A 27,404-nucleotide genomic window follows, 5' to 3' on the forward strand; every position below is an offset into this window, starting at 1 on the left:
CGGTCCCCAGGTGTGCAGTACTACAACATCATCTCTCAGTACTCAAACCTTGCATCAAATAGTTTCCTGACTGAAGAGTAAGATATGATTTCTGATTTTCAATCAAAACGGGAAGTCATATCTGTATAGACAATTTGTAATCTAGAACTTGTATTTAAAAAAATTTTGCTTAAATCTAAACCCCTGTCTGAAGAGTTTATACATCTGAATTACTAACGTACTTAATGCATGCAACCTATACCGCTGTCTTGTTGTTTGGTTTTATTTTTTGGTAAATACTTCCTTCACAATTTCCATTCTGTCCTTTATAGGAGAGACATCCTTTAAATAGACACTTTCTTCTACTAAATCTGTCTGTTAATCTTCTGCTACAAGCTGGATACTATGTAAGTAGAGGAACAATGAGCTAAACTATGCTTTTGAGCCAAACCCTTCAACATCCCAGTACAGCTAAGTGACTTCAGGGCACACGCAGCTGCTGGTGTTGAGAAGGCAACAACTGTTTATGCTGCAGAAGCAAGTAGAGTTTAAATTATATTCCAAATGGAGGCAATACTCGCGCTTTTCAATTGACCTTAAAAATCACAACTTCCTAACAATATCGAATTGATAGTATCATCAAGCAAGTGGGAGCGTTACATATGGATTCCACTTTACATATTATAATTCGTGCTATAATTTAAAGATGCCACATCAACTTCATTCTTAATCTTGCTATAACAAGACTATTAATGTACTACTATTACATCTCCACAAATACATGAATAAAAGCATCCTGCAAGAAGTCATTGACAGCTAACGTGTATTACACGGGCCGATTCGTTTTTAAGCACAAACACTCGAAAAATATTGCTCACAAACCTGTTGCCATAATCAATTTTGGCAGTCACTTTCTTTTTCAGTTCTTTGAGCTCATCCTGGGGCAGGGTCCCAGAAAGTATTTGAGATCTCCACTCGATGAGGTCATATATCATGTGCCGTACACTGCGAAACATTTCTCTGTTATCTTGCTGTTTGGAAGAAACAAATGAGTAGAAATTAGTTTCGAAGTCTACTGAGCATCTTTTATATACATATAATAAATGGCAATTATAAAACACCAATTCAAAAGGGTAATAGTCTACAATAAGAGCCTAACTTTCTACAGCACTCAATACAAAGTCTTACATTCAGTTTTAGGTATCTAAGTAAGTGTCAATGCTTGTGTTTATCTTACCTTAAAACCCAGATCATACTATATTCAGGACAGGCAATTCCAAGGAAAGACATTCTTTTCTTGGCTTACAGAGTAACTTTACTCAACGACCCTCTATACTGAGTAGAACAGGACTGAAAACGGTGAATTTTGACAGCTAGAGGCTCAAGTTCTGCAATATTCCATCTACAACACGTTACAGAATCCCTTTTCCCCTATTAGTTAAACCTTGAGAACAACACTTTAAAACTCCTCAGTGTGCAAAGCCGAGCACATCCGTACCTTACGAGCCCACAGGTGACATCTGAAGGAAAGCAAAAAAACAGGAAAGTGCTAAACCTTATAGGAAATTAAATACCTTAATTATTTATGAAGGCTGGAACTATGGATATTAAATAGCACACAGCAGTGCACACCAACTTTCCTTGGCAATATTCAGCTGAGCCAGGACACAGGAAGATAAGACTTCCAGACTTACAATGGGGGAAAAAAAAACTCTTTTCCAGAGCATTTTCTCTATGCATGCCCATACACAGCCGCATCCAGAGACAAAAGACTAAATCTTTAACCACAAACCAGAATCTGACACGCTGGTTTAAACTGTGGACGGCGCGTACACACAACAACCGGAGCGCAAAAATAATACTATGCAAAACTGAAGCTGCAGAACAATGGCCTTTCCATTTCCATTGTGAACGATAACGTCAAGACAAAGATGAACACAGAGGCCATGAATGCTTTGATCTTACCCAGACACGATCTCTCTTACTGTCTTAATAACCCTCAAAATCTAAGCCATTAGTTCAATACACTCTTAAGAAGAACACGTCTTCCTAAACACCCTGTATCAATGAATTATTCAGGTTATAAGCAGCTATCTTTCATTCAGCCTACACCCAGGCCTTATTTGACTGAAAACAACTGGAATAATTAAATAATTAAAATAAAATTCTCTGCTATACGTAGAAAACAATGAAAAACTACAGAAGGTGCAAGAAAAAAACATATACTGACTCAAAGACTCAGGGGGGAAAAATATCTAACTGTGAAACTTAAAGACTTCAGTCTGTTCAGATTATCAAAAAGCTGCCTTGATTATAGCATGAGAACCTTCACAGGGAGAAAATACCCACTACTAAAAGCTCTTTAATGTAGCACAGAAAGACACAACAGGCACATATGGCTGGAAGCTAAATACAGACACATCCAAATGGGAAAGAGGTTCACGATTTTCGATGCTGCAGGCAATCAAACTAGTGAGATGAAGAACATGCCACGTCCCCTGCTATCTGCAAATCAAAACTGAATACCTATTTAACATTCAAACATAAATTACAAACTGAATAAAGGCATAAACATGGTCATTTAATGTTTTTTGATATGCAAGATGTGGACGACAGGGAGTATCTCTCTGGTCTGCAAACTGACCAGTTTGAAACCGGCTCCCTCCAGTAAACCAAATCTCCCTTGAAAAGGCAATCCCAGGGCACCAATGCTCTTTTTAGCAGTTGATCCCATGCAATTAATCTAACAGATATCCTTGAGATACAAACTATAAACAAACTCATTAAGTGATCTACCTTCTCAGAGCAAAGCTGTAACAGGGACTGGAACCCTTTCTGCTTCTCAACTGGGGCCATTGGTAGCATCACGCCTTGCCTGCTCATGAATTCAACATTATTAGCAAAGCACTGCAGTGCTGTGTCACTGTTCATGTGTCCTCATGGAGGCAAATGCACAACAACTGACATGTTAAACATTAACAGTTAGAACAAGTGATTCCCACACCAGGAGAATTTTATAGTTTCCTAAAAGTTACCGCTGCAGAAAGCACATGCAAGCCTTGCTATGAAAACTTGTAACAGTGCACCTCGCTATTCCTCCTTTTTTATTATATATGGACCTCAACCAAGTCTCGTGCAGTTCTGCAAGTGGTATTTCTCTGACGTTAAGCAATATCACGTTTCATACTCAGGACAATCCCCCCCAAAAAAAGACATCAGGGTCAAAATGCAATCCTCACTGTCCTCAGCAGAGCACAGCAGTGGAGCCAAGGGCAAAGCTGTTCCCAGTGTCCCCTCCAGATTCTGCTCCTCCCTGGCTACTTCTTCCTTGTTCCTCAACACATGGCTTCTCTAGTACCACACCATGTTAAAGCTCTCTCTTTAACACATAATCTGTTTCTCTTCATATAACACATTACCCTTCATCTCACCTACTACAACTCTACACCACTTCCAGCACATTACATTTTTAATCTTTATTTTCATTGGTGCAATTAAAAACCACATTAGTCAACACAAACATCTTCATTTCCAGTTAGTGTCTTCATTACACAGCTTGCACTTTCATGATAGAAGACTTCAGATACATTTATAAAAAACAGAGACTGCACTGAACCCTACTTTAAATATAAGGCTTTCATGTTCATATTATTTTGTTACAATGACCTTACACAAGGAGAGCACGACAAGCCTGAGCTGGGGTGCTTTACATCCTGCAACACGTGGTTGCTTTACATCTGAACTGCATTTTTAAGTGCACATTTGAACACTATTTAGACTTTACTTACAAATACTTTCCTGGCTATTGTGTTTTTCTATTATCTCATCTGAGAGACTGTGAATGCCAATGCTTATTACTGTAGATTTCTAAGAATATATTCTTATGTGCTTTGAAACTTAAGCATATGAAAATAATCAGGCTTGTAACTTAAGGACAGGATAATTTGGGAACAATCAACTTCAAGTACAAGAATACTGAGAGGTAAAAAGGCCTACACTGATGATTTTTCAAAGGTTTAAGTTTACACCCACAAATTCAACATCAAATATTCAATTTTTTCATAACATAGATCGACAGCCTTAAGAAGCGCCCCTGAAAACCATTTCTTTAATGCAATTATACATTAGACTTTTCCAAATCTGTATACAACTTTAAAACCCAGTGTATTCTGTATAATAGTACCCCCTGAAAAATGGGTCATAATAGCTCAACGAATTACTGCTAGACCAAGGTAACACTCTAACTGATTCTGCAAAAGAAATATACAGTATTTGAGAAAACACTCAAAAGAAACACTACTGAGATTCGTGCCTTTAACACAGAAGATGCTAAATAGCCTTTCAGCACTAAAAGTAGCCTTTAGAAACCGTAACAGAAGTGGCATTTCATGAACAGCTCCTTCCTCCTTCTCCCTGTACCTCTCACAGCATCCCTCTTTTCATAAACCATATCCTGTTGTAAATGTTTTCCTAAGTTGATACTTACAACGTATAATTGGCGCCATATTATAGACCATTCCCGCAGCGTCGTGGTAACCTCCTGAATCAAGGGGAGCTCGTTGGGTATAACTGTTTCATGTTGTCTGAAGAGGAAAAAAAAAAAAAGTTTGAATTAAGTAGAGGTACTGGGTAGGATGGCAGAACCGTTTCTAAGAAGGAACTGCTCATTTCCAAAGACAATTCTATAACGACAGGGTTGAAAATAGTATCACTTATTATACATTTATAAGTTAATAAAGAATGTACCATCAAATATAGGAGAAGTAACGTATAGCAGTACAGCCACGCGACGTAAAGGGTGCTTTGGTGGACTGAGCTCACACTTTCCTCCCCTCCTTCTTCTTATTTCCCTACTCACAAGATAAGGATATCGATACACACCTCACCTTACCATCTGAGATACTAATTTTGCAAGAAGCAACCAAGACAAAACCCAGTTATGCACAACCTGCAGTGCCATGATGCTAAATGTGTAATTGTTTTTCAAAATATTGGTCTTGCAAAGAAAAATTAGGCATGCTAGTCATTACCATTAAATTTCTGTATGACTTGTTTTAAAATTAGGTGCCAGGAAAGTAAGAAACAACAGCTAGATCTTTTAATATTTCAGAAGTAGAGTACTTAAAGGCAGTTTGGTAATCAGCAAGAAAGATGCCATTATGCAGCAATCTCATGATTAGCAGTTTTATCATTTACATATTTAACAGTGTATAAAAATAAATCGGGCACAAAGGAATAAAATATTTTAATCCTGTTTCACTCCATTTCATACCTGGCTAATTATTTATTAATTTCACTTCACTTTTCCCCCCCCCCCCCGGATTTTGTTGGAGGTTTTTTCCTGGTTTTTAACTAAACTTTTGTATCAATGTTAGGAACTTTTACACGCATGTCCAGCAAAGCTGAATTGATATATAAAGATCTGAACTTTAACAGTTGTTAAGTAACTAAGAACAGCCCTAACTATTTAGTGTCACACATATCAAGAAAGAGAGCAAGAAAATCACAAAATGAATAGTCTGACATAACTTCTCAGTAAGGCAGAAAGCGATGCCTGGATAATGGCTTTCAGCAAGGAGTCCAGCCTACAAGATTTACTGAAAAGGAAATTAAGAAATTACTTAAATTTCATCTGTATGAAAGAAAGGTATCTCATATCAAAGGCCTCTTTTAATATACCAGCAGAAGCCATAGGACTCAAGGGCTGGAAGATAAAAGTTGGGAAAAGTGAAACTGCAACTAAAGACTAAAGTGGGGGGCAGTGAGTAGAGGAAGTTAATCCAGGTAATTATTAGATAAGGGAGTAATAAAAGTTATGAAGAAAAAGTGTAAATTATTAATTCTTGTGAAACAAATTAATAGAGAAGGTTCTGCTTTAGCTCAACTATATGACAGTGCAGCTAAGGACAGCATCAGCCTCAAGCACTGCTGACAAAGGCCTGTTTGAACTAGAGATGAGTTACCAATTTCAAATATTTTAAGAGAAACACACATTTTTGTCATCAGATCCTTAACTAACCAGAAACAACTGTACGTTATCTGATAATATACTGAAATCATGTAGATACAAATAGGAAAATGGATTTTCATTATTTTCAAATAAAACTTACCCTTTGCCTTCAACTATTGCTTCCTTAAGATGTATATAGGAGGCGGGAAATATGCCCTTTGAGAGACAGGGAAGAGGATTAAATAAAAACCATTTTAAATAACCAACTGCATGTAACATTTTATCCACAACCTAAAAATATGCTAAGAGACATCACCAGGTCTGCAGAGCCATTCACATCCTCTTAAGCATCAGAACAGTTGTGGTGCTTTGCTTGTTTTTTAATATACAGTTGCATTTCGTGTGGCATGTCCTTTCAAGGAAGAGTTACTTTAACCTTAGCAAATACAGAGCCAGTGGTGTTAAACTTAACTTCACAATACTAAAGAAAACGGCAGTGATGTCCTGTCCCCAGCGGCCCTGTGAAGGGGTGTTTGCTCCCCCAGTTCAAGGCACAGTTTGCCACGACTCTCCAACATCCCTGGGTGATTAAATATATATGCAAATTAAAACAAACTTGCTTTTCAAAGCATAAGACACAGATGATTTTAAACAGATATACTCCTAGATGACATTTTGCCTGCAATCCAGGTCTGCCGCCTGCTTTTCCTCACATCTAACCAAGTTTTGTTACCCTGATATAAGATGCTGCTTCTGTTCCCAAAGTGTTTTCTCCAGTGTTTCCAGTTAAAATAAACACTGCATGAGAATGGGCAGTACACAGGGCCGCCTTGCTGTGAATTGTAGAATCACAGAATGGTTTGGGTTGGAAGGGACCTCAAAGATCATCCAGTTCCAACCCCCCTGCCATGGGCAGGGACACCTTCCACTACACCAGGTAGCTCAAAGCCTCATCCAACCTGGCCTTGAACACTTCCAGGGATGGGGCAGCCACAGCTTCTCTGGGCAACCTGTGCCAGTGCCTCACCACCCTCAGAGGGAAGAATTTCTTCCTTAGATCTAATCTAAATCTCCCCTCTTTCAATTTAAAGCCGTTTCCCCTTGTCCTATCACTACACGCCCTTGTAAAAAGTCCCTCTCAGCTTTCCTGTAGGCCCCCTTCAGGTACTGGAAGGCTGCAATAAGATCACCCCGGAGCCTTCTCTTCTCCAGGCTGAACAGCCCCAACTCTCTCAGCCTGTCTCCATAGCAGAGGTGCTCCAGCCCTCGGAATAAACAGGCACATGCACACACGGAACACACACATCCTGCACTGCAAGCCACACTACGGAACGGATTGAGAGCAGCCCTGAGGAAAAGGACTTGGGGTGCTGGTGGATGAGAAGCTCAACATGAGCCAGCACCGTGCGCTGGCAGCTCAGAAAGCCAACCGTGTCCTGGGCTGCATCCAAAGCAGCGTGGGCAGCAGGGTGAGGGAGGGGATTCTGCCCCTCTGCTCTGATCTCCTGAGACCCCCCTGCAGTGCTGCGTTCAACTCTGGGGTCCCCAGCATAAGAAGAACGGAGCTGTTGGAGTGGGTCCAGAGGAGGCCACAAAGATGATCCGAGGGCTGGAGCACCTCTGCTATGGAGACAGGTTGAGAGAGTTGGGGCTGTTCAGCCTGGAGAAGAGAAGGCTCCGCGGTGATCTTATCGCAGCCTTCCAGCACTTAAAGGGGCTGCAAGAAAGCTGGAGAGGGGCTTTTTACAAGGGCGTGTAGTGACAGGACAAGGGACAATGGCTTTAAACTGAAGACACATTCAGATGAGATCTAACGAAGAAATTCTTCCCTCTGAGGGTGCTGAGGCACTGGAACAGGTTGCCCAGAGAAGCTGTGGCTGCCTCATCCCTGGAAGTGTTCAAGACCAGGTTGGATGAGGCTTTGAGCAACCTGGTGTAGTGCCACGTGTCCCTGCCCATGGCTGGGGGGTTGGAATTGGATGATCTTTGAGGTTCCTTCCAACCCAAACCATTCTATGAATCTATATATAATATAGTGTCTTCTACCACCAACCTGTCATTAGTGCTAAAAGGCAAAAACCTCTTCAACAGACAGTACTACGAAAGGTCAGTACTGCTTTTCTGAAAAAATGTTCTAAAATCATTTCGAGATTCCAAAAATACAGAAATAATTTCAAAACAGTGTAAGCTCATATTAAAAAAGAATTCAAGTCACTTCATCCTTTGAGGTAGTAGTAGTAGTTCAGTTTTCTTATCATCCAGGAATGCAAAAAAAAAAAGAATTATTGGAAAGCTACAGAAACTAGAGAGAATGTGTCTTCTGGTTCCAGTAAAAAAAAAGAAAAATAAAAATTAATCATTTAGCAGCAGCCAGACAAATGTGGCAACACATGGAATTCATTTAAGTCAAGAAGAATGCATAATTGCTTCTTAAGCTGTACAAGGCATGTTTGTAAAATATAGTTCGTAAGAAACGTTGTGCATTTCCAAAAACAGAAAATATCAAAATAGAATAGAAAAAACATAGAACAAGGCTGGTTAGGAAATGGGTGGGACAAACCACACAGCTCTGTGCTTTCAGACACGCAGACACAACTCAAAATGCACCTCTGTAGGCAAACGTTGCATTTTTAGTGTTTAAGTGAAAAAAGAAACAAAACCAGAAGTCATCTAATTCTGGTTAATTACTACTATAAAGCAAAATGCTAAAAAACTTAAAACACACTGTTAGAAGCTGTATTTGTGCTGTTCCCTTCTTATTTCAGAAACGCTGCTATAAACAGCAGCCCTTTCTGCACACCCAAAGCCTAACGACGAGGCAAAATTACCCCCCTTCACAGAGAACGACTGAAAATCACAACGTACATCTTCCTATCACTTTGCAAGATGAAATTGTGTTTTATGAGCAACACGTTATTTAACAAACAGTGAAGCAAAGTGCCAGCCTCTGAACAGGTCAACCAGAACATAAAGTTCTGTGGGCCTCCTGGAAAGCTGGAGAGGGACTTTGGACAAGGGCATGTAGTGGTAGGACAAGGGGCAATGACTTTAAACTGAAAGAGGGCAGATTTAGGTTAGATATAAGAAAGAAATTCTTTACATTGAGGGTGGTGAGGCACTGGCACAGGTTGCCCAGAGAAGTTGTGGCTGCCCCATCCCTGAAAGTGTTCAAGGCCAGGTTGGATGAGGCTTTGGGCAACCTGGTGTAGTGGAGGGTGTCCCTGCCCATGGCAGGGGGGTTGAAACTAGATGATCTTTGAGGTCCCTTCCAACCCAAACTATTCTACAATTCTGAACTTTTCACTGAGGCTCTGGTACACCAGTGACTGCCGAAAACAAGCTGACGCACGTCAACCCATCTGTAGTGACTGCGTATACATACGCCTTCAAATTGCAAAAAATTAAATTGCAACTCAGCTTTTAGGCCTGGCTAAAATAAGTTTCAGTTCACTTGAAAAATTTACGTTTACTCCAGGTTGAGGCTACACACCAGCAGTGATTAGAGCACAGCGGACGCACGGTGATCCGCTCCCACGCAGAACCATAACACATACCGAGATCTCCGTTGTAACAACACACCCAATGCCATAATACATCTCTGTCCAAGAGAAAAATGAGGACTCCGCTCTGGCAACACTTACCTTCTTGGATTTTTTTCGTAGAGTATAACCTCTGTACCAACCTAGGAGGGAAAAAAGGAAAAAGCATTAAAAAGTTCATTGATGTCACCCAACAGCTCAGCTCAACAGCACCTTAACACAGTTTCCGATCACACTTCATCCCCACCAACATGTACATGCACACTCCACCTGAATTTAAATTCTCTACAGAATTAATATCCTGGCTAAAACAAGCCTTCTTGGAAACTATAAAAATCAGAGTGATGATGATCAAACTGATGGAGAAGACTCCACGACAAAGATGGCATTGTGCACGATGCGTTCAACTGTCATTCATTTCATTTCAATTAGGAATTGAACATAAAACCAACTTAAGAGCACTAACTTGACGAAGATGTACTGTTTGACTAGTTTGACTTGAAAACCTATTGAAGTTCCACAAATGCGAGTTCTCCGAAGCACATCAGCTGTTTGTTATCTCAGCAGAAAACAAGGATATTTGGGGATTTACGATTCACACATCACCATATAAAAGCAAGACGACCCAGTTCAGCACGAGGTGTCCAACACCCACCCCGCAGCAGCCCTGACACATGATAATTCAGCCTGTGCCATACTCCCAGGCAGATGGCCGTGCCTGGAAAACCCTCTCATTTCTTGTGCCCCCAGTTCAGGACACATCTGCAAGCTATAACCATTACAGCTTTTCATGTTTCTCCAGCCATCCCACTTCACAGCCACTGGATAACCAAAGCAAAAATAAAACCCTACAGTTGTTCTGCCTCATGGAAGATGCAGTGCCAGGGGAAGCAGATGAGATCTCCTGTGTATATTGCCCCCAGTTCAGTGCTAGCTCGCTTGTATGCTTGTACTGGGGCTATTTTGTATTCAAGTTTGTCCTGGCCATGGCTCACTCACTCTGTCCTGCTCAGCACCCCAGGGAACCCCCCAGGTGACCAGAGCTGCCTTCCACAGCTTTTGAAAACCTGAGCAATACCACTCCCTCTACCTCTGCAAACAGGGTGTTTGTACAGCAAAGCACCCCTCTCCAGAGACCAGCGTGGGTGAGGGATGGATGGGGAGGTCACAAAGCAGACGTGGGAAAAAAAACTCACACAGTCCCACTCCTGATAACAACTAGGGCAAGAAGAAAGTTCAAGGAAGTCAACGAACGCTGATAAATTCATTATCTACGCTCTGGGACTAGAAATACAAATTAAAAGTTGTAAGCACACAGGATTTTTTTCAGTCTGCTCTCCAGCAGCAAGGCTAAAAAGATTCATCACCTTCAGCATGCACCAGAAGCCGGTCCTCCACAATCACTGGGGATGGTTCTTCAATCTGGCATCTACAACCACCACAGTTCCCTTCCCTATAGAGGCTGCAATGGCCTCACATCTCCCATTTCCATTAATTTCAGAGGAATATCAGCCAAAACTGTTGCTGAAATGACCACGCACAGTTTCTGGCTCAGGTGCAAAGGTGGCATTTCTGCTAGTGCTTACTCCACCAGCTGAAATCGGTGCATAGACACACGCAGATGTCAATCCTGTTAAAGAACTAAATTCCCTCAGTTTTATATGAGTAAACCAACATTTTGAACTTCTGGAGTCTAAACCAATAAGCGCCATAACTGATCAAACGCACTGTACAAACTAAAGAACATACAACTGTATTATCTCTGCCACCTCGCTTCTCCCATCCCACCTGCTGTGCTGTCTGACTCAGGACATCCCACTGTAGCTGCAGATTAAAAAGCAGGTAGCAAATGAAGCTCCTCACTACTGACTCTCTCCTTTCTGAAGCTTTGCAGCAAACAGTAAGAGCTACAAGAGATTGCAGATAAGGAAACAGCCAAAACCTGCCTTGGAGAACTGGCTGCACTCCTGCTTATTGCAGAGGTCCTATGCAGCCAGGCAAGTCCAACCAGGCTCTTCACTGGCAGCCACCACCTAAATGAAGTTTTTTGTTGGGTACCTGGCCTGTAACCATGCAGCAGGGAGCCCAATTTTCAGAGAGCACTAACTCTCACTGATGCAACTGGAGGCACCGAGTCTTGCCGTGAACACATGTGTGTAAGGGTGATGTCATTTAAATTCATGGAGTCATCTCTAACCAACCACCCAAAACATAAGAACTATTCAGTTTCTTACTTCCCCATCTGTAAGATGAGAGCAGTTATCCTCCACGTACAGACAGGGACTACAAAAACAACCAACTCCCTCACAAACACGAATTAAATTAAGATCACAAAACTGTGATTTTTCTTCAATACACAATAAATACAGGTTATTGTCAGACATTGGACAAGGTAAAAAACAAGTATAGTATGGCTGCTGCTTTAGGCAAGCGATATCTACTCCTCCACACTCAAAAAGTGAGTTCACACATCCCTCTACCCCTTACCCCTCTACCACTGCGTTAGATATGTCACCTTCATATCTATCACCCTACGTTGTGGCTCTGCCTAACCTGAGTTCTTGATTTTGTAACCTCAGCAGTTTTGGAGATGACAGGAAAAAATATAAAAAATAAATGAAAGACCCAAAGCCTGTGGGCAGAGAGGGCAAATATCTGCTGTCAATCGCTTCCCTGGAGCACACACCGACAGCTCCAGATCCTCCTCGCCCTCTTCATGGCCAATTTGGTTTTGGACAAAACACCAGCGAGAAGAAAAGATGCTAACATAAAGTTTTCTACAGCAAGCTTATTGATTTGCTACAGGTTTTCTAGCCTCATCCTTAAGAAATAACATGGGATACAATGGCTGGAAACCTGCATCCACATAAACACCCAACTAAGAAAAGGGACCAGTGAAATATTTGTGTCTGTTAAAGCTGCAAAAGACATTCAAAAATTTGCTGGTTTTCTTCAGTGATGCATCTATTTACTACACAGTTACCCACATAAGGTATTTGCTGTATTTAAAAAGAAAACAAAACAAAAAAAAACACACAACAACAAAACCACCCAAACACACCTGCAACCAACAACTAAAGGTTCCCACAGTATCAGGAATAACTTACTTGAAAATACTTACTTGGGAATCCAAACTCCCTTTCCCACAGCAGCACTAGAACTGTTCAAACACACAAGCTTGTTTTTGAGGCTTATTTACTGTTAAATTTAACAGCTATTCACCTTAATAAGCCACATTTATTGATCGTACGTTCTGTTTGCCCATCCCACCAAATAATGTAAAGAAATGGAATTAAGACAACAAAGATCTGGCAAGTACTAATTCGGAATGTGGCAAATACTTTTTTGGGATATCTGCTACGAAATGCAATATTTCTCTCCTGCGAGATAGAGGATATTTATGAAATCATATGGCTTTGCTGGTTGGCTTTATCCTGTAAGGCTCACATTGGATGAAGTCAGAGGAAGTTTTTTAACTGAAAAATAAAACTGTCTGAAATCCTAACTGAAAGAAAAATATTAATTTAATTTTAAATATCAATTACTCTAGAAAGTAGCTTCATCTTTGCTTTGGTTCCTGAAAGAACAGAAACTAACAGTGAAATGTGCACGTTCATTTCCAATCTCAGAACTCCTACAAAAATACAGGCTATTTTCAACAAACCTGGAACTTTACAGCATGTGCACATTGCATTAGTTGTACAACTTTCAGAGGGAAAAAAGTTTTCTTTGATTAAAAAGATTAAAGTGTTTTGATAATCAAAACAAATTCAAAAATAAGTTCTACATATAGATTAAAAAAATAAGTAATATTTTAAACACATAAGTGAAGCCCATCTTAGCAATCCATTCCAACACACGGTAGCAACATGATATCCTATAGAAACCTGCCTGTCCTTAAAACAGGTCTTCTAGACTATGCATATGAGACCAAGCCCTCCAACTTCTCAGCCTCTTTCTTCTGCATAGAGAAGACCAACTGAGCAAGGATTTACCATAAGCTTTCCTTGACAACAAAGCAGATTCAGAGAGGAAAAAAAAAAAAAGACAAACAACCACAATCTGCCATTTCAAAGCCCATGGACTCATATAAGCCTTCAAAACTACTCTTAACTTAATTATTGCAGAAAACTATTTCAAAATAGTAACAATTCTACAGTAGGATGCCAGGAGCAGAATGCATAATACAGCAGGTATCAATGAGAGAAGCCAATTTTTTCCCCACAATCTTAAACACAGGGAAAAGGGGTAGACTTGTGAGAAGCAGAATCACAGATCCCCAACCAAAAAGGCATTTACTGACTCCTCAAAAGACTCTTCTGTCCCATGCTCATATTATTAGGGGGGGTTTTCTTCAGACTGGCCCATCCCACCGCTGCCCTGACACGGACAGGACGGATGGCAGGGAAGTTCCCAGGCGCACACCTGGATGTTAGTGCATACGGTATGAAACCTCCTGGGGCACAATCTACACGTTTTGCATAGAGGAACTTGGAGATCAAAAAGCTCAAATAATTACCTAATAATGGCAGCTCTGTGAACAAGAGAGATAAGAATTACGGCATCTAATTTCCCATCACAGTAGGTACATAAGGAGTAATCACTGCATGAAGTGTTTGGAAGAACATTAACCTATTTGCATTTCTTTTAACATGAACTCATCCCATGTGCTTGAAGCCTAACAACCATGTGAGCGTGGAGGTCTTCATTATTTAAGTCTGGGGGAAAAATGACTCATCTCCACTGTCCCACTTAGTTGGCAGCAGTCATCATTTGATACGGGTTCACATACTCTATTCAGCATTCAGAGTTTCTCCCACATTCATTAGATAAATCTGTTTATATATAAAAGTACCAAGCTGTGCAACATTTAAACCATTCGATTTGCATTTTAAATTTTTGCATTATTAGATTTTTATTAAAGCATATAACAGCAGATAACAGAAAGATCACTTGGCTTAGAGTAAAACTTGGCATTGCAGCAGCAAGCCGAACTCTGCAAGAAAACGTCAGCCTAGGAACAATGAGAAAATTCATTTGCACAGTGATGAGTAGAGCTTGTTACTTTTGTTGAGACAGCATTGCTTGTTTCAGTAAAAGCAACAATAAAAAAATTGTATTAAGCCAATATCTAAAACAAATTTATTACACAAATGTACCAAAAGATCACTGTCTAGAGAAACAAACAAATTAAATCAATATATTAAAGTAAATCACATTTCCACAAGACAAAAAGTGTTACAATATTTTAAATGAACACAGTTTAGTTATATGTTACTTATACCTTTCCAAACTGCAGCATGCTATAAAATTTCATGTCAAGGATATAATGAAAGAGCTGTATTTTGCCTGGCTCAGTATTGGATCAAGCAAGAGTTATGAAAAGCGTTATGACTTTTCACATTCTGTTGATTATCACACTCAGTATTCAAATCCCCTTTCACATGGATCAAGGAGGAAAGATTTTGGTACATGGAATGTTTCTACAGTGTCGTATCAAAACAAGTAAAGCATCTGAAAAGCCTGAAATCAGTCCACGGCACTGTAACACATGTATCCCTCTCATATGAGACATATAAATAATTTAGGACGCAGGTGACTTTCAAATTCAGATTAAACTTCTTTTAGCAGCAGGTTCCTTTTGCATTACCCGAGGGTATTCAAAAAGCATCTATCATTTCTCCAACGCTGGGTAGATGCTACAATTGATCCATACAAACACAGCTGTGTGAACGTCCATCTTCCATAGAAAAGGAAACGGTTATTCACCAGGTATCCACCACATGCATCTTCACGTCTAGCACTGGTTAATTCTGTGCTCATTAGAAATCATGTGGTTTATCCTCCAGCAAGAAAGTCAGTAATTCATCACCTGATAACACGAGAAGGTCACAAACAGAGGAGTAATGCAATTGCAAAAGCAACATTTTGACAAGCAGCTTTTGCCAACTTACCTTCATACGTTTCTAATATGTGCACGGTGTCGCCTATTTGTAGGGAAAGTTCATCCAGCCCCCTCGCGTCGTAGTTGTAGAGAGCTGGACAGAGGAAACACTGCTGTTAGTACATGCCAGACAACACAACTTCCAGGATTTTCATTCTTCCACATAACTGTTTTTATTACTTCTTGTCGCCACTCTCAAACTTTTAATAAAGGATTTTGTAAAAAAACTTTGTAAAACTTTTACAAGTCCTTTAATCCATTAATACTTCCCTTTGTAACGAATCTCAAGAAGTCACAAGTCCACTTTCTAGAGACAGCCCCTCACTCCATTTAAAACGCTTTGCTTCTTCGTAACAATAGAACTAATTTTTTTTGTTGTACTTGCTGGTCTTCCAGCACGTTGTGCCAATTTTATGCAGGTCTGTAATGAACTGCATTGTCTTCCACTGTCAGCTCAGCACACAGAAAATCCTCAAAGTTTCTTTAGAAAACTTGAATTGCACCACTAATATTAAAGAATAATTTCTCATCACTTTATTAATTTACTGCATGCATACTATATTTAAAAACAACATGATTTCAGAATTCCTGAGTGCCAGAGGTAACTGCATCAACGGACTATATTCACAGGAGAGACTTGTCCTATCCCTCATTTTATAGTATCATAACCAAGTTTTCATACTTTGCTCATTAGCAAGCCCTGACAACATCCACAACGTGCACCACCACAACCTGCAAATTCACCAAATGCATTTTTTTTCCACAAACACTTCTGAGCGGCTCCAGCCACAAGCAGGGTAAGGAATGACAAGAAAGTGAAAACCGTTTCCCTTTCCAGTGCTGAATTCAGAAGAAGCCTGGAGTCCCACCATCCAGGATGAACAGCAAAAGCCACAACACGTGAGAGATCTGAAGCACCTTCATGTTACACAGAGCTAGTGTCAATACTGGAGATCTGAAGCACAGCAGAAAGGACTCTGGACTGAGAGAAAACTCTGACTTGTTTAGATGCACCTAAACAGTAAACCTCACAGCTGAGTATATTCCAAAAGTAACTTTTTTGTAAGTTATGAGTTCCAACTCAACCCCTGGAGGACAGTCTGCTCATCGCTGTCCCCCAGACCAGTGGTCCAGCCTCCACTCACACCCACCCACATTTATCTTCCTTGAAGGAGCACCGGATGAACACCTTCAGCCAGCGATGAAGGCAACTGCAAAAACATCAATGCTGGAAGCAGCTCATGCCTCATGGCCACCAACCCGTAGGCTGCCCACGCTCAGCCAGACTTCAGGGAGTAACTTTGGAGAGAACAAAAATGGTTTTGCTTTGAAAAAAAGAGTAGCCAGGCATATACTATCAGAGGTAGTTCAAACGGAAAAGATGCATTACCCCACTCATCAATGAAGTGACACCATAACCAATAAATAGAAACCACAGAGGGGGTTGTTTTTAAAGAACTGGCTGATAGGAAAGCAGAATTTTTAAGAACTACCATCTTCAGAAGATTATAAACTAAAACTAGAACAAAAAGTAACACAAAGACCTCTCTTCCTTACCCTTTCCAAAAGAAAATCTGGAAACTCTTGAGCAATGAGATTAACAACACCCAGAACTTTATCTGACAAATAACACTGCAAACTGGGTTTGCCTGGACAAAAATGTTAATAATCTAAAAAATAAAACAGCTATAACTCCTAAAGCTAGATTTTTACATTTCATATGGAGCGAATTCTCTGTAAGAAACAAAACCCTCCAATCCCAAGTAGGGTCCTTGTAACCGAAGGCAGAGACTCCAGTGTTTCACAGGACTGAAGTTAATGAACTACATAGCCAAGGTGGACCCACAAAAGTTTCTGCACGGTTCTGCAACTGCAGTTACTCCCTCCAATGAGGTTGCCAAGTGTAAATGCCTTTTATACACTGTTCTCAACAATTAACAAAACGACAAAAGTAGTCTTCCTCCTTCACCGTGAGACACTACGTACATCTCGTCTTCACGTTTCCAGTACCTAAAGGACTGTGCTTCTTTGGGCACAGACCTCCTCTCCACAGTGACAGCTTCCAGGATGCAGTGTCAAAAGACAGCTTTTTAAAAAAATCTGAGAATCAGAATTTCTTACTATTCGTCACAACTCTTCAGGGAGTGAAAGCATTTTTGCAATATGACTGTTACTTCAAAACTTTCTGCCACCCCTCAGATAACCACTGGCTTTTCTTTCTCCATCAGTTTCCAGGGATGGGGTTGGTGAGCAGCACTGGTCAGAAGTGCTCCAGTGGGACTCTCAGGTACCATTATTGGAATGGAAAGACCTGGATAAGTTACATGGAACTCACCTTCTCACAGAGAACCTTCACAGATGTACAGACAAAAAGGGTTTATAGGACATGACACATGCCATGCTCATTATAGGTCACAAAGCACTTCCAAAAAAACCCTCAAACATACAGCAAAAGGCCAAAAGCCGCCATTATAGATGCAGTAAGACATCAAATCCAGGAAGCACCCTCACTTACCAGCTTAATTTTCTCCCATTCCCAAGCAATCCCAAGAAGCAGGGCAGATCAAGCATTACACAGAAGATCAAGAACATAAATTACATCTATAAGAACTCGTAAGTGGAGAAAAAATACTTTCTTGACCTCAAATCTGATAATCGGTTTAGCCCCAAGCGCGAAAGCAGGAACCATCCAAGCGGGCACATGAGAAGGTCTAATCCCACCACGAAGATGGGTCACGGTGCCCAGCGCTGCCTCCAACCATGGTCATGACTTCATTTTCAACCTTCAGGAGTTACTACTTATTCTCCACAGAATTTATCAAATTCCAGCTTACAATGCTAACAACAACAGACATAGGACAGGTTGCATTGGTCCTTTTCTCTGCAGTACTTCTCTTGCTTGACAGACTACAGAGTTATCATAGAATCATAGACTGGTTTGGGTTGGAAGGGACCTCAAAGATCATCCAGTTCCAACCCCCGTGCCATGGGCAGGGACACCTTCCACTACACCAGGTTGCTCAAAGTCCCATCCAACCTGGCCTTGAACACTGCCAGGGATGGGGCATCTACAGGCATAAATAAATATATCTTAGTGCAAAAGTGGGGGAAAAAAAAAATCCAAAAAAGCAATTTGGAAGAGAAAATATACTATGCAGTGTAAGATTATAAATAGAGGAGAGGATACTTCAGGGTAAAAAGAATAAAGGTCAAGTGCATCAGAGACTAATATCAACAGTATTTAAATGAAGGCTATAGAAAGTAACAGTTTTATTGACATCAACACAAGCCAAGCTAGCTATTCCTGCATTTAATGTTTTTGTTAACTTTTTCATTATTACAGAGAGATAAACCCTCTCTCCTAAGTATCTGGTGCACAGCATTTCAAAGCAATAATTGCTCTTCTGCGGAAGACGGTTCTTTGAAAAACACATTAACAAAAATGAACATTTTGAACTGCTCTGAGCAGAGGGATGTTAACGAAGGCAAGTACACGGCATGCAGGACAGTCTGCTCGATAACACAGAAGTGTTTTCAGTTCAGTTTTTGCACATACCAGGGAAGACAAAGTTACAGAGTCAATACTAACTCCTCCAAACTTGCATGGTTGGAGTTCAACACCTATGCCCATCCTTCGGGTATTTACTTTGATCTCTTCAACGCTTCACAGCTGCCACTAGACTCAAGAGGACACGTGGGTACTCAACATGTCCAAAAATCATAGAATGACAGAATGGTTTGGGCTGGAAGGGACCTCAAAGATCATCTAGTTTCAACCCCCCTGCCATAGGCAGGGACATCTTACACTACACCAGGTAGCTCAAAGCCCCATCCAACCTGGCCTTGAACACTTTCAGGGATGGGGCAACCACAACTTCTCTGGGCAACCTGTTACAGTGCCTCTAATTGAAATCTCCCCTCTTACAGTTTAAAGCCATTGTCCCATCACTACACGCCTGTGTCAAAAGCCCCTCTCCAGTACTGGATGACTGCTCGAAGGTCTCCCCAGAGCCTTCTCTTCTCCAGGCTGAACAGCCCCAACTCTCTCAGCCTGTCTCCATAGCAGAGGTGCTCCAGCCCTCACATCATCTTTGTGGCCCTCCTCTGGACCCACTCCAACAGCTCCACGTCCTTCTTGTTGCAGAACGAATCTAAGTCGAGCCTTCCACCTTCAGGACCCCAACGAGCAATCTCGCTGCCGCGTACCAGACATCTCAGTCGGGAAAAATTCACATTATGCCAAGTAAAAAACAATCCTGTACTCAATTCACACTTCAGCTAAGCATTTCTCAAGCATTTAAACGGAATAACACTAAGCATCGCAGGCAGCTATAAATAAAAGACATTAAAATTTATATCCGAGATCACTAACTGGTGTCTGTCATCACAAGGCGGGTCACGTAACAGGAGCTTCACTGTAATGACCAATTCTTTTGGCAGAAGATGACAAACAGCCATCAAGTGGTAATTACTGCCTGCGACAGCTCCCACTGACCTGAACGGAGTGAGAAGCAATGGCCATGGAAGGAAGATTTATTTTAAAATATACATGTATCTGAAAAACATGCCTACAAACAAAAACAACAACAAAATCACATTTTTGGCATTCTACCCCTGTGATTACAAAACAAGGCTTGAACTGCACTGCATACTCCTATGTGAGCTAGGAGGTAACTCCCTCTCAGGGTACTTTTTTTATGCAGAGTGACATCAAAAGATGTTCTGACAGATGAAATGTTTGACTGGAGCAAACAACAAGCCTTTAGTTAAAGGAAAAGACAAAATTTGGAGGAATAAAGCATGAAACTGGTATGTTTATAGTTTGTATCATCAACTGTATTCTGAGTCACCATTTACAATATTTAAAAGCCTGCAGTGTAACTTCCAAATTTTATTATTTTTTTTTTTAACTGAAATGAGTTTTGCTTGATTTGGAAAATCCAGTTCTCAGCGTGACATATTTTCAGCTTGGAAAGCTCTAAGCCAAATGAAACATTAGGAATATTTACACCAGCTAATGTCAGGCCTCCCCATCCCACCTGAACCGAGAATCAAGGCTCACTGTCTTGGCACGGAGTCGGGCAGCCTCGTCGGTTAGAAAAACCTTTGCTCTAATGTGCAAGCAAGATAAAGAGTGTGGTTACTCAAGCATCAAAAGATTTACGACCAGGACCTAGCCGGTGCAAGTTAACCTCACAGTGCTCTTCACCTATACAGAGATTATTTTTTTTCCCCTCTGTAACAAACTTCAAGCGAAGAGGCACCACTAAGCTTCTCTATTGCAACCACTCTCAACCCTTACCATTTTCCAATACGTTTGCTCCTCAAGGGATACATTTGTGCCAGAGGTAACTTAAGAGACCACACCGAAGAGACACCAAAGGCCACGGAGCTCAGGAAAGATGCTGCTTTCTGAGCTACAAACACGGAGCCTTTCCACAGAAGAAACACAGAAGTCAGCTCAAGCTCTCATGACCCAGCATGGCGTAAAGTCTGCGCTACAGATGGACTATCAAGTTCACATGGCCCAGTTTATGGCAATCAGGTCTAAACGAGCAAGGGAGTCACCTTTACAGGTGACTTCCTTCCAGGAGAATATCACTGCTCTCCCTGCAGAAGACCCTTGAGAAGATAAAGGGGGCATGATGCTCTTTGAAGTCTTGGGCACGAGCTACGCATCTCCCGGACATCCGCATCCGTCCAACGTTTTCTGATTATAAGGACAGCCTGCAGAACAGAATGATGTTTTCTCAAATTTGTGGATTAAAAAATAAAGAGCTTTATTTTCCAGTTCTAAGCATCGTTAACTATGACTGATTTAATCTGGAGCTGTGAGGGCCTATTATATTTGCAAAAATCACACCTATAGACTATATTTCCTTGACAACCGTGTTATTGGTACACTTGCATTGGCTTTCAAATGGACCATTTCAGGTGCAGTCTTATGTCTGACCCACACCAAAACTCTTCATGATAGAGAAAGCACCTAGTAATTTTAGGGGACGTGCTGCTGACACGTACAGAACTTATGGCTCATGAGATCTGCATTGGACAAAGCCAGCAGCATATGGATTTATTATGTCTGTCGGTCAGTCGAGGTGGAAATAGATGACAAGAAGGTTGAAGAGCATCCAGCAAACGTATCAGTGAACTTTGGGTCTCAGCTCCGAGATGCAACGAGCAGAATTCGCATGGCAAAAGAGAAAACGCAAAGTCACAGTGACAAAACCACCCTGAAGCCACCTCTCATTCCCACACCTCAGGACAGAAGGCTTCATCACCATCAAAGATATGTCTCCTCATCAGCAGTGCTTCCAGCTGAGCGACTCTCCGGGTGAAGGCTCTCCCTGCTCCCCTCTTCCTCCCACCGCAGCCACATCCTCACAAAAGTACTGAAGTGCCAAAAGCAAAGGATTAGCGTGGGCATAGAAAGAGCAATTTTTTCAACTCTTGGAGTTGATAAAGAAAGGAACAATGAATAGGGCATTACAGTAATTGCACTAAAAACCCATTTACTGCTGAAGAACACAAAACAAACACCTCTACTGAACTGCACTCATTAATCTGCGCACATTTGAAAAAATGAGGAGTGCAACACTAGAAGAATTAGAGAGGTGAGAGGGGGGGAAAAAAGGAAAAAGCAAACAAAGGTAACATCAATATATACTGAAAAAGCTTTTCTCTGACCGTATGAAAGCTGAGCTATCTGAAGATACCGTAAAAACGTTACAGAGTAATATTCCCTGGAATTACTTTGCATTAAAGGCTGTATTAATTGTTCCACGCTCCTAAAAGAAAGCAAACTACGCTTAACACATTATCAGCTTTATTTTACACTGTCGTTTAAAAAAAAAAGTCATAATTGTGCTTTTTCAGTAAAGGCAGACTGAAACTGCAGAGGTGAAAGCAGTCTCTTGCACAGTATTAAAAGGAAAAGAAACCTGGAGGTTTTCCTCCTATTTCCTCTAAAAGGAAAGTGGTTGTTTACACTACTAGGGAGACTCCTTAGTCCTCTGTTACTTACCCAGATGAGTTTCCAATTTTTACAGCTGAGGCTAACGGAGAAGGAAGAAGAAAACAGAAGTGCACAAGTCAGGAGCTGCAGCTAGGATTTCTTAAAGACACTAGCCTTATGTGTGTATTAACCAAGCACAGGTCTTCCTGCCTCACTGAAATCACCTTGTGTTTTGTCATTCCTGGTCTCATCAAGCTTGGTTGGACAGTTCTTTCTCAATATTCTAGTTATTCTGTCATCCAAACATTCACAAAAGATGGATTTCCTAAAGGGAGCAGAAGCCTTGAACACTGAACCAAGTTAGACTTGAACAGTTACCACCAAGCTAACGAAAAAAATGCAGATCATGGTTCCTCCTCCCCAGTAACGCACCACATCTTCTTGATTAAATCCATGAACGTGACTTTTATCACAGGTATCTCGCCAGCAAGACCAGACTAAACCCAGCAAGTTTAACTAGATAGTAAGGATTTATTCTCATTCTCCCTTTACAGAGGGGAGAACATTCCCTTCCTCGCCTCCTCCACCTGAGCAGCAAATTCCTGAAACACACCTTGGTTCATCTGGAAACTGTATTCCCAGGGGAGCCCAAGAGCACTGCTTCTCCTCCATGAGCCACACAGGACATCTGTTGAGGGTAAGAGTCCTGAACCCGCAGACTCTGGCACCCCTCAAACCGACATCCCTGCGATGACAGCCTGCCTTCCCTCTTCCAAAGCAAGGACACAAAACGCTCCAGAGGAAACCAGTAAAAGTACATCGGAATAAATTCTGCATTTAGAGGAGAACCTAAGCACAGGTGCAGAACCGACTGTTGGTTGAGCTCAGCTTAGAAAGATGGAAGGGCCACCCAAGCCTCTATAAACATAAGGAGACACGTCAGGTTTTGTAACAGATGGCAACACAGGGGAGCAACACATTTTGAAACACATCTGGTGCCTTATCACTACCCAGCACGAATTAATAAGCTGAGGAAACTTCACAAATCCAGAGCAATCCCCAAACTTAAGTCATGTTGCCTTTCAGAAGCATAACCACCCTGTTGCTGAATCCTGCGGGCAGAGCTCAAGTAGGACAGAACCCTTCTGCACTAATTAAAAATACAAAAAAAAATTAAAAAGAGTTCTGGACATATTCAAGATTTCCAAGAACCAAGTTGAGGTTCTTGCTTTTCCTCCTCCTCTCTTTCAAGCCAGATACTTCATTAGCTCCCTAAAAATAAAGTAAGATGCCAACTCACTCTTAACAGCTTTCTCCCTCCTCTTTGCTACTTAATCTGTATTCAGAGTACTTCACCACTAAGTACTGAGGATATAAAGCTGAAACTAGTGTTAAAAAAAGATATCATTATTGACTATAACAGCATTAATAATGTGCCATAATGCATAGCTAACAAGAAGCACAATCAAGAACATTCAAATCGATTTTTAATAAAAAGTCCATTAACTGAAACACATTGTATGCAAGAAGTAGTAATCACACCACCCCGAGCTCTTAACACTGGCTTTTGTAGAAAAGGCAAGATGCTGATTTAGGCAAACCGAAAACATTATCTAGAGGCAGATGTCTCGGCATCTGTCTTCTGGTAATGCAGAATCACAAAGTAAGTGAGTTTTGATGTGCCCTTGAACTTCACACATTTCACTGGGGGACACTAAGAAGTGATAACTCGGCTCTTGCTATGGTGGGTCTACAGGCAACGTCCTCAGAGAAGGCACAGACAGCATCTGAGCACGCACGATGCTCACCACCATGTATATCTGAAGAAAGGACTTCTGTGCTTTTGACTAACTGAAATTCAAAAGAGCCTCTACTTGAAGTCTTTGCAAAATTTGCAAAACCTTCAGTATTGTTAAGCATAAAACTCATCAAGGTATCTGCTGGGCATGAGAGGGAAGGAAGGAAAAGAGTTAAAGGCTGACGGGGAGGAGGAGGAACTAGTTCAGCTTACGGTCAATGCTGGCAGAGGATCAAATGTGTATGAACTGGTCATGAGTCAACATCAGGCAGTGTGATTAGACGGAGGTTCCCCAAGCGATGATAAGTGACCGCAGCTGGCAGCACTGCAGCTCCGCACCCATTCCTGGCTGGTGTACCTCCAGCTGCATGTCCTGCCCCTTCCCGTGCGCCAGCGCTGTCGCCCACCTCGTCCCAACAGTCCCAGGGAGATCAGCTTGCTCAAAACCTCAGCGCTTTTTCTGCCGCAGCTCCATAAGTAACTGGAGCAATTGGGGAAAACCAGCAACGGCACAGCACCGAAGCCATCAGCACAGCACCGAAGCCATCAGCACAGCACCGAAGCCATCAGCACAGCACCGAAGCCATCAGCACAGCACCGAAGCCATCAGCACAGCACCGAAGCCATCAGCACACGGCCAAGCATGGGAGGGAGACAGCATCAACTTCAACCAACACCGACTACAGCCTTAGGAGAAGGTCCCAAACAGAGCAGTGGAGCTCAAAACTGTCCTGCCAAACACAGAAGCTGGCATGAACATCCCCAAAGCTCCATCTTAAAACCAGCTTATGAAAGGGACTATATCAGAGTCACATGCACAACGCAGGCAAACCCTGATGTCCTTTCCAATCCAGTGCTCCAGGCTAAACCAGCACAAATTATGGTCAAAGTCTGCACAGGCACCCATGTTCAATCACAAGTTGCCCGTTTGGTGCTCAAGTAGGGCACAAAGCTTCCCAAGCAGGTGGGAGAAGCACCTCTTAGGTTGGGTAGAAGACTGGTCATGGATGATGGACACAGCAAGTTCCTCAGGACCTTCATCCTGCACGAGATGAAGGAGCAACTTTATGAAAACATCTTTTTCAGCTTTCAGCTGTTGCTAGGCAAAAGCCAGTAAGAAAAGCCCAGTTTTATCTGCATGAGGATTTTAACAAAAACAATGAACACTGCACTCATCTTAGCTCCATGTGAAGATGCTTGATCGCTCCCCTGCTTCTTGAAGCCCTTCCCATTGCCGCAGGTCTCTGTTGCACCAATTTTGCCAAGAGGGTGTCTTTCACTAAGCATTTCTATAGCAGGGAGTTTAACATCACAGTTATATTTTAATAGTCATTTCAATGACTATAAAAATCAAGTTCAACACAATAAAACTGCTATCACACTACTGTGGAAATAGTTAGCAAAAAAACAGCCCCTGCAAGACACCATTCACTGCAGCACAGAGCTGACAATGCAGAGCAAAAAGCCAAAAGCAAAGGGAAAATGGGGTGATGGGAAGAAGTTTTCATTTCCTACTGTTCTTCCTCCTCAGCATTTCTACAAGGGAAAACAAAATCAAAATTCCTCTGTTGCTTTCTCAGGAAAGCCTAAGGAGTGGGGAAGACAGAAGGAGCTTTAGAGTTTGGTTTTTGTTTTTTGGTTTTGTTTTTTTTTTTTTACACATCAAGCCTCACTCTGTTTTTATTTGCCATCATCTTATGTGTCTCTCAGTCCTTCAAGTTGTCTCCAACAGCAAGGGCTACAGAGGAAGAGTACAGATCCAGAGTCGAACAATCCCTGTGGAACTTGTTCTGCTTCCTTAGAAATAACAGTCAGAGAGAAGAATTACCTGCTAAGAGCCGCAGTTTGATTCACAACATTTTCTCTTTCCCACAACAGCTAGGCTATTGCAGAAATTGGAAATACGTGATCTTTTTCCTAAAATTGTATCTTATACTGGAATTAATGGAAAAAACATAACCACGGAAGCGAGTCAAACGGCACTGAATGCATTAAAAGATAAGAGCGGCATTTTGCAAAAACAGGGAAAAATTGTTTTTCTCCAAACCAGTAAGAAATCACATGCCTTGTGCCGCTTTCAGAAGGGCCACGGAGTTGGCTCGGCAGCCAGCCTTAACAAAGAGCAACTGTCCGGCTCGCTCCGGGCTGCAGAGAGTTGGTCTCTCGTCATCAACCCCTTCCACCAGAAACAGGGGTTAGAGGGAGCTCGTATCTGCACAAACTCCATGTTTCTAATCCTTTGAACCCATAGTTGGTTTTATGTTCATTTTGGGAGAAACAGGGAGAAGGCGCTGTAACCGAGATGGTATTCCTGTTCTCCAAAAACCCAGCATCACATTCTACTCTCTCCATAAATCAAATATACGAACTTCTGGGAAGCAGGGAAAACCAAAGTAGAGGAACACATGAAAGCTCTGCTTATGGACGCTGAACTCCGCACCTTTTTGCGCAACAGGAACCTAAACCTATAGTCACAACACTTCACTTCATCACAAGCTAATTTGATCACCCTAAAGCCTTTTCCAGTCTAATTAAAGTTGATCTAGGCCAATAATCAATGGCGAACGAGCGTGGCAAATTCCCAGGGGAGAACTTTCTGTCAGCAGCCGCTGAGTCCTGTCCCACTGCCCCACTGCTAGGGCATCCCTCAGCCTAACGAAACGCGACAGAGACCATCCTTTTAACCTCTACCCTTACTCCCCTCAGCCCTAAAACCACCCTCATTAATTCAGAATAGCTCAAGCCCATAACACCTTACTTTCTAAGCATAACCACCTGAAGAGAGCATATTTTAAAAACTCCACTGATGGCCATGTCTATTAATGCCAGTGGGGTGGTTAAGGTCTCACTAACCCAGTAGTAACTTGCTAACCTATTGCTGTAAGAAAAAAAAATACTTTAACTATTCCTTCTTTTTTGCATATTATCTTCTCAGCATCACTCCAACTGAAAAGAGGCAAAGCATTAGGATGCAGCACACGCACGTTGGCCAGCCCCAGGAAGGACCAGCCAAGAGAGGAGGCAAGGGCCAGCTCCCAGCTAGAGGAGCCGATCGGTGCCATTCCTAGCACTGCCCCATCGGAAACAACAGCTTACGGAGAACCACTTCCCTGTAACGATTTCCAAAACAACACAGAAAAAGCTAAATCTGCTCAAATGTTTGTATTAGACAAGCTCCAACTGGTAGCACAAGCTCGTGCTAAACTCGATCGAATATCTGTCCTCCACAACCACTTGCA

The 27,404-nt window shown here is 41.7% G+C and overlaps 1 protein-coding gene across 1 annotated transcript in view; it reads right to left on the minus strand.

Annotated features, from left to right (window-relative positions):
• The window catches only part of DOCK1 (dedicator of cytokinesis 1), a 316,175-nt gene that overhangs the window by 274,474 nt on the left and 14,297 nt on the right, over nt 1–27,404 (minus strand). The window contains exons 2-6 of the mRNA XM_086616514.1: nt 15,423–15,506; nt 9,571–9,611; nt 6,090–6,145; nt 4,466–4,562; nt 862–1,010 (exon numbers count right to left, since the gene is read on the minus strand). Of these exons, the coding sequence (XP_086472640.1) occupies nt 862–1,010; nt 4,466–4,562; nt 6,090–6,145; nt 9,571–9,611; nt 15,423–15,506 (427 nt within the window). The remainder of the gene's footprint in view (nt 1–861; nt 1,011–4,465; nt 4,563–6,089; nt 6,146–9,570; nt 9,612–15,422; nt 15,507–27,404) is intronic.

Source organism: Tauraco erythrolophus, chromosome 9 (assembly GCF_009769465.1).
Source record: "Tauraco erythrolophus isolate bTauEry1 chromosome 9, bTauEry1.pri, whole genome shotgun sequence".
In the NCBI taxonomy this organism is placed as follows: domain Eukaryota; kingdom Metazoa; phylum Chordata; class Aves; order Musophagiformes; family Musophagidae; genus Tauraco; species Tauraco erythrolophus.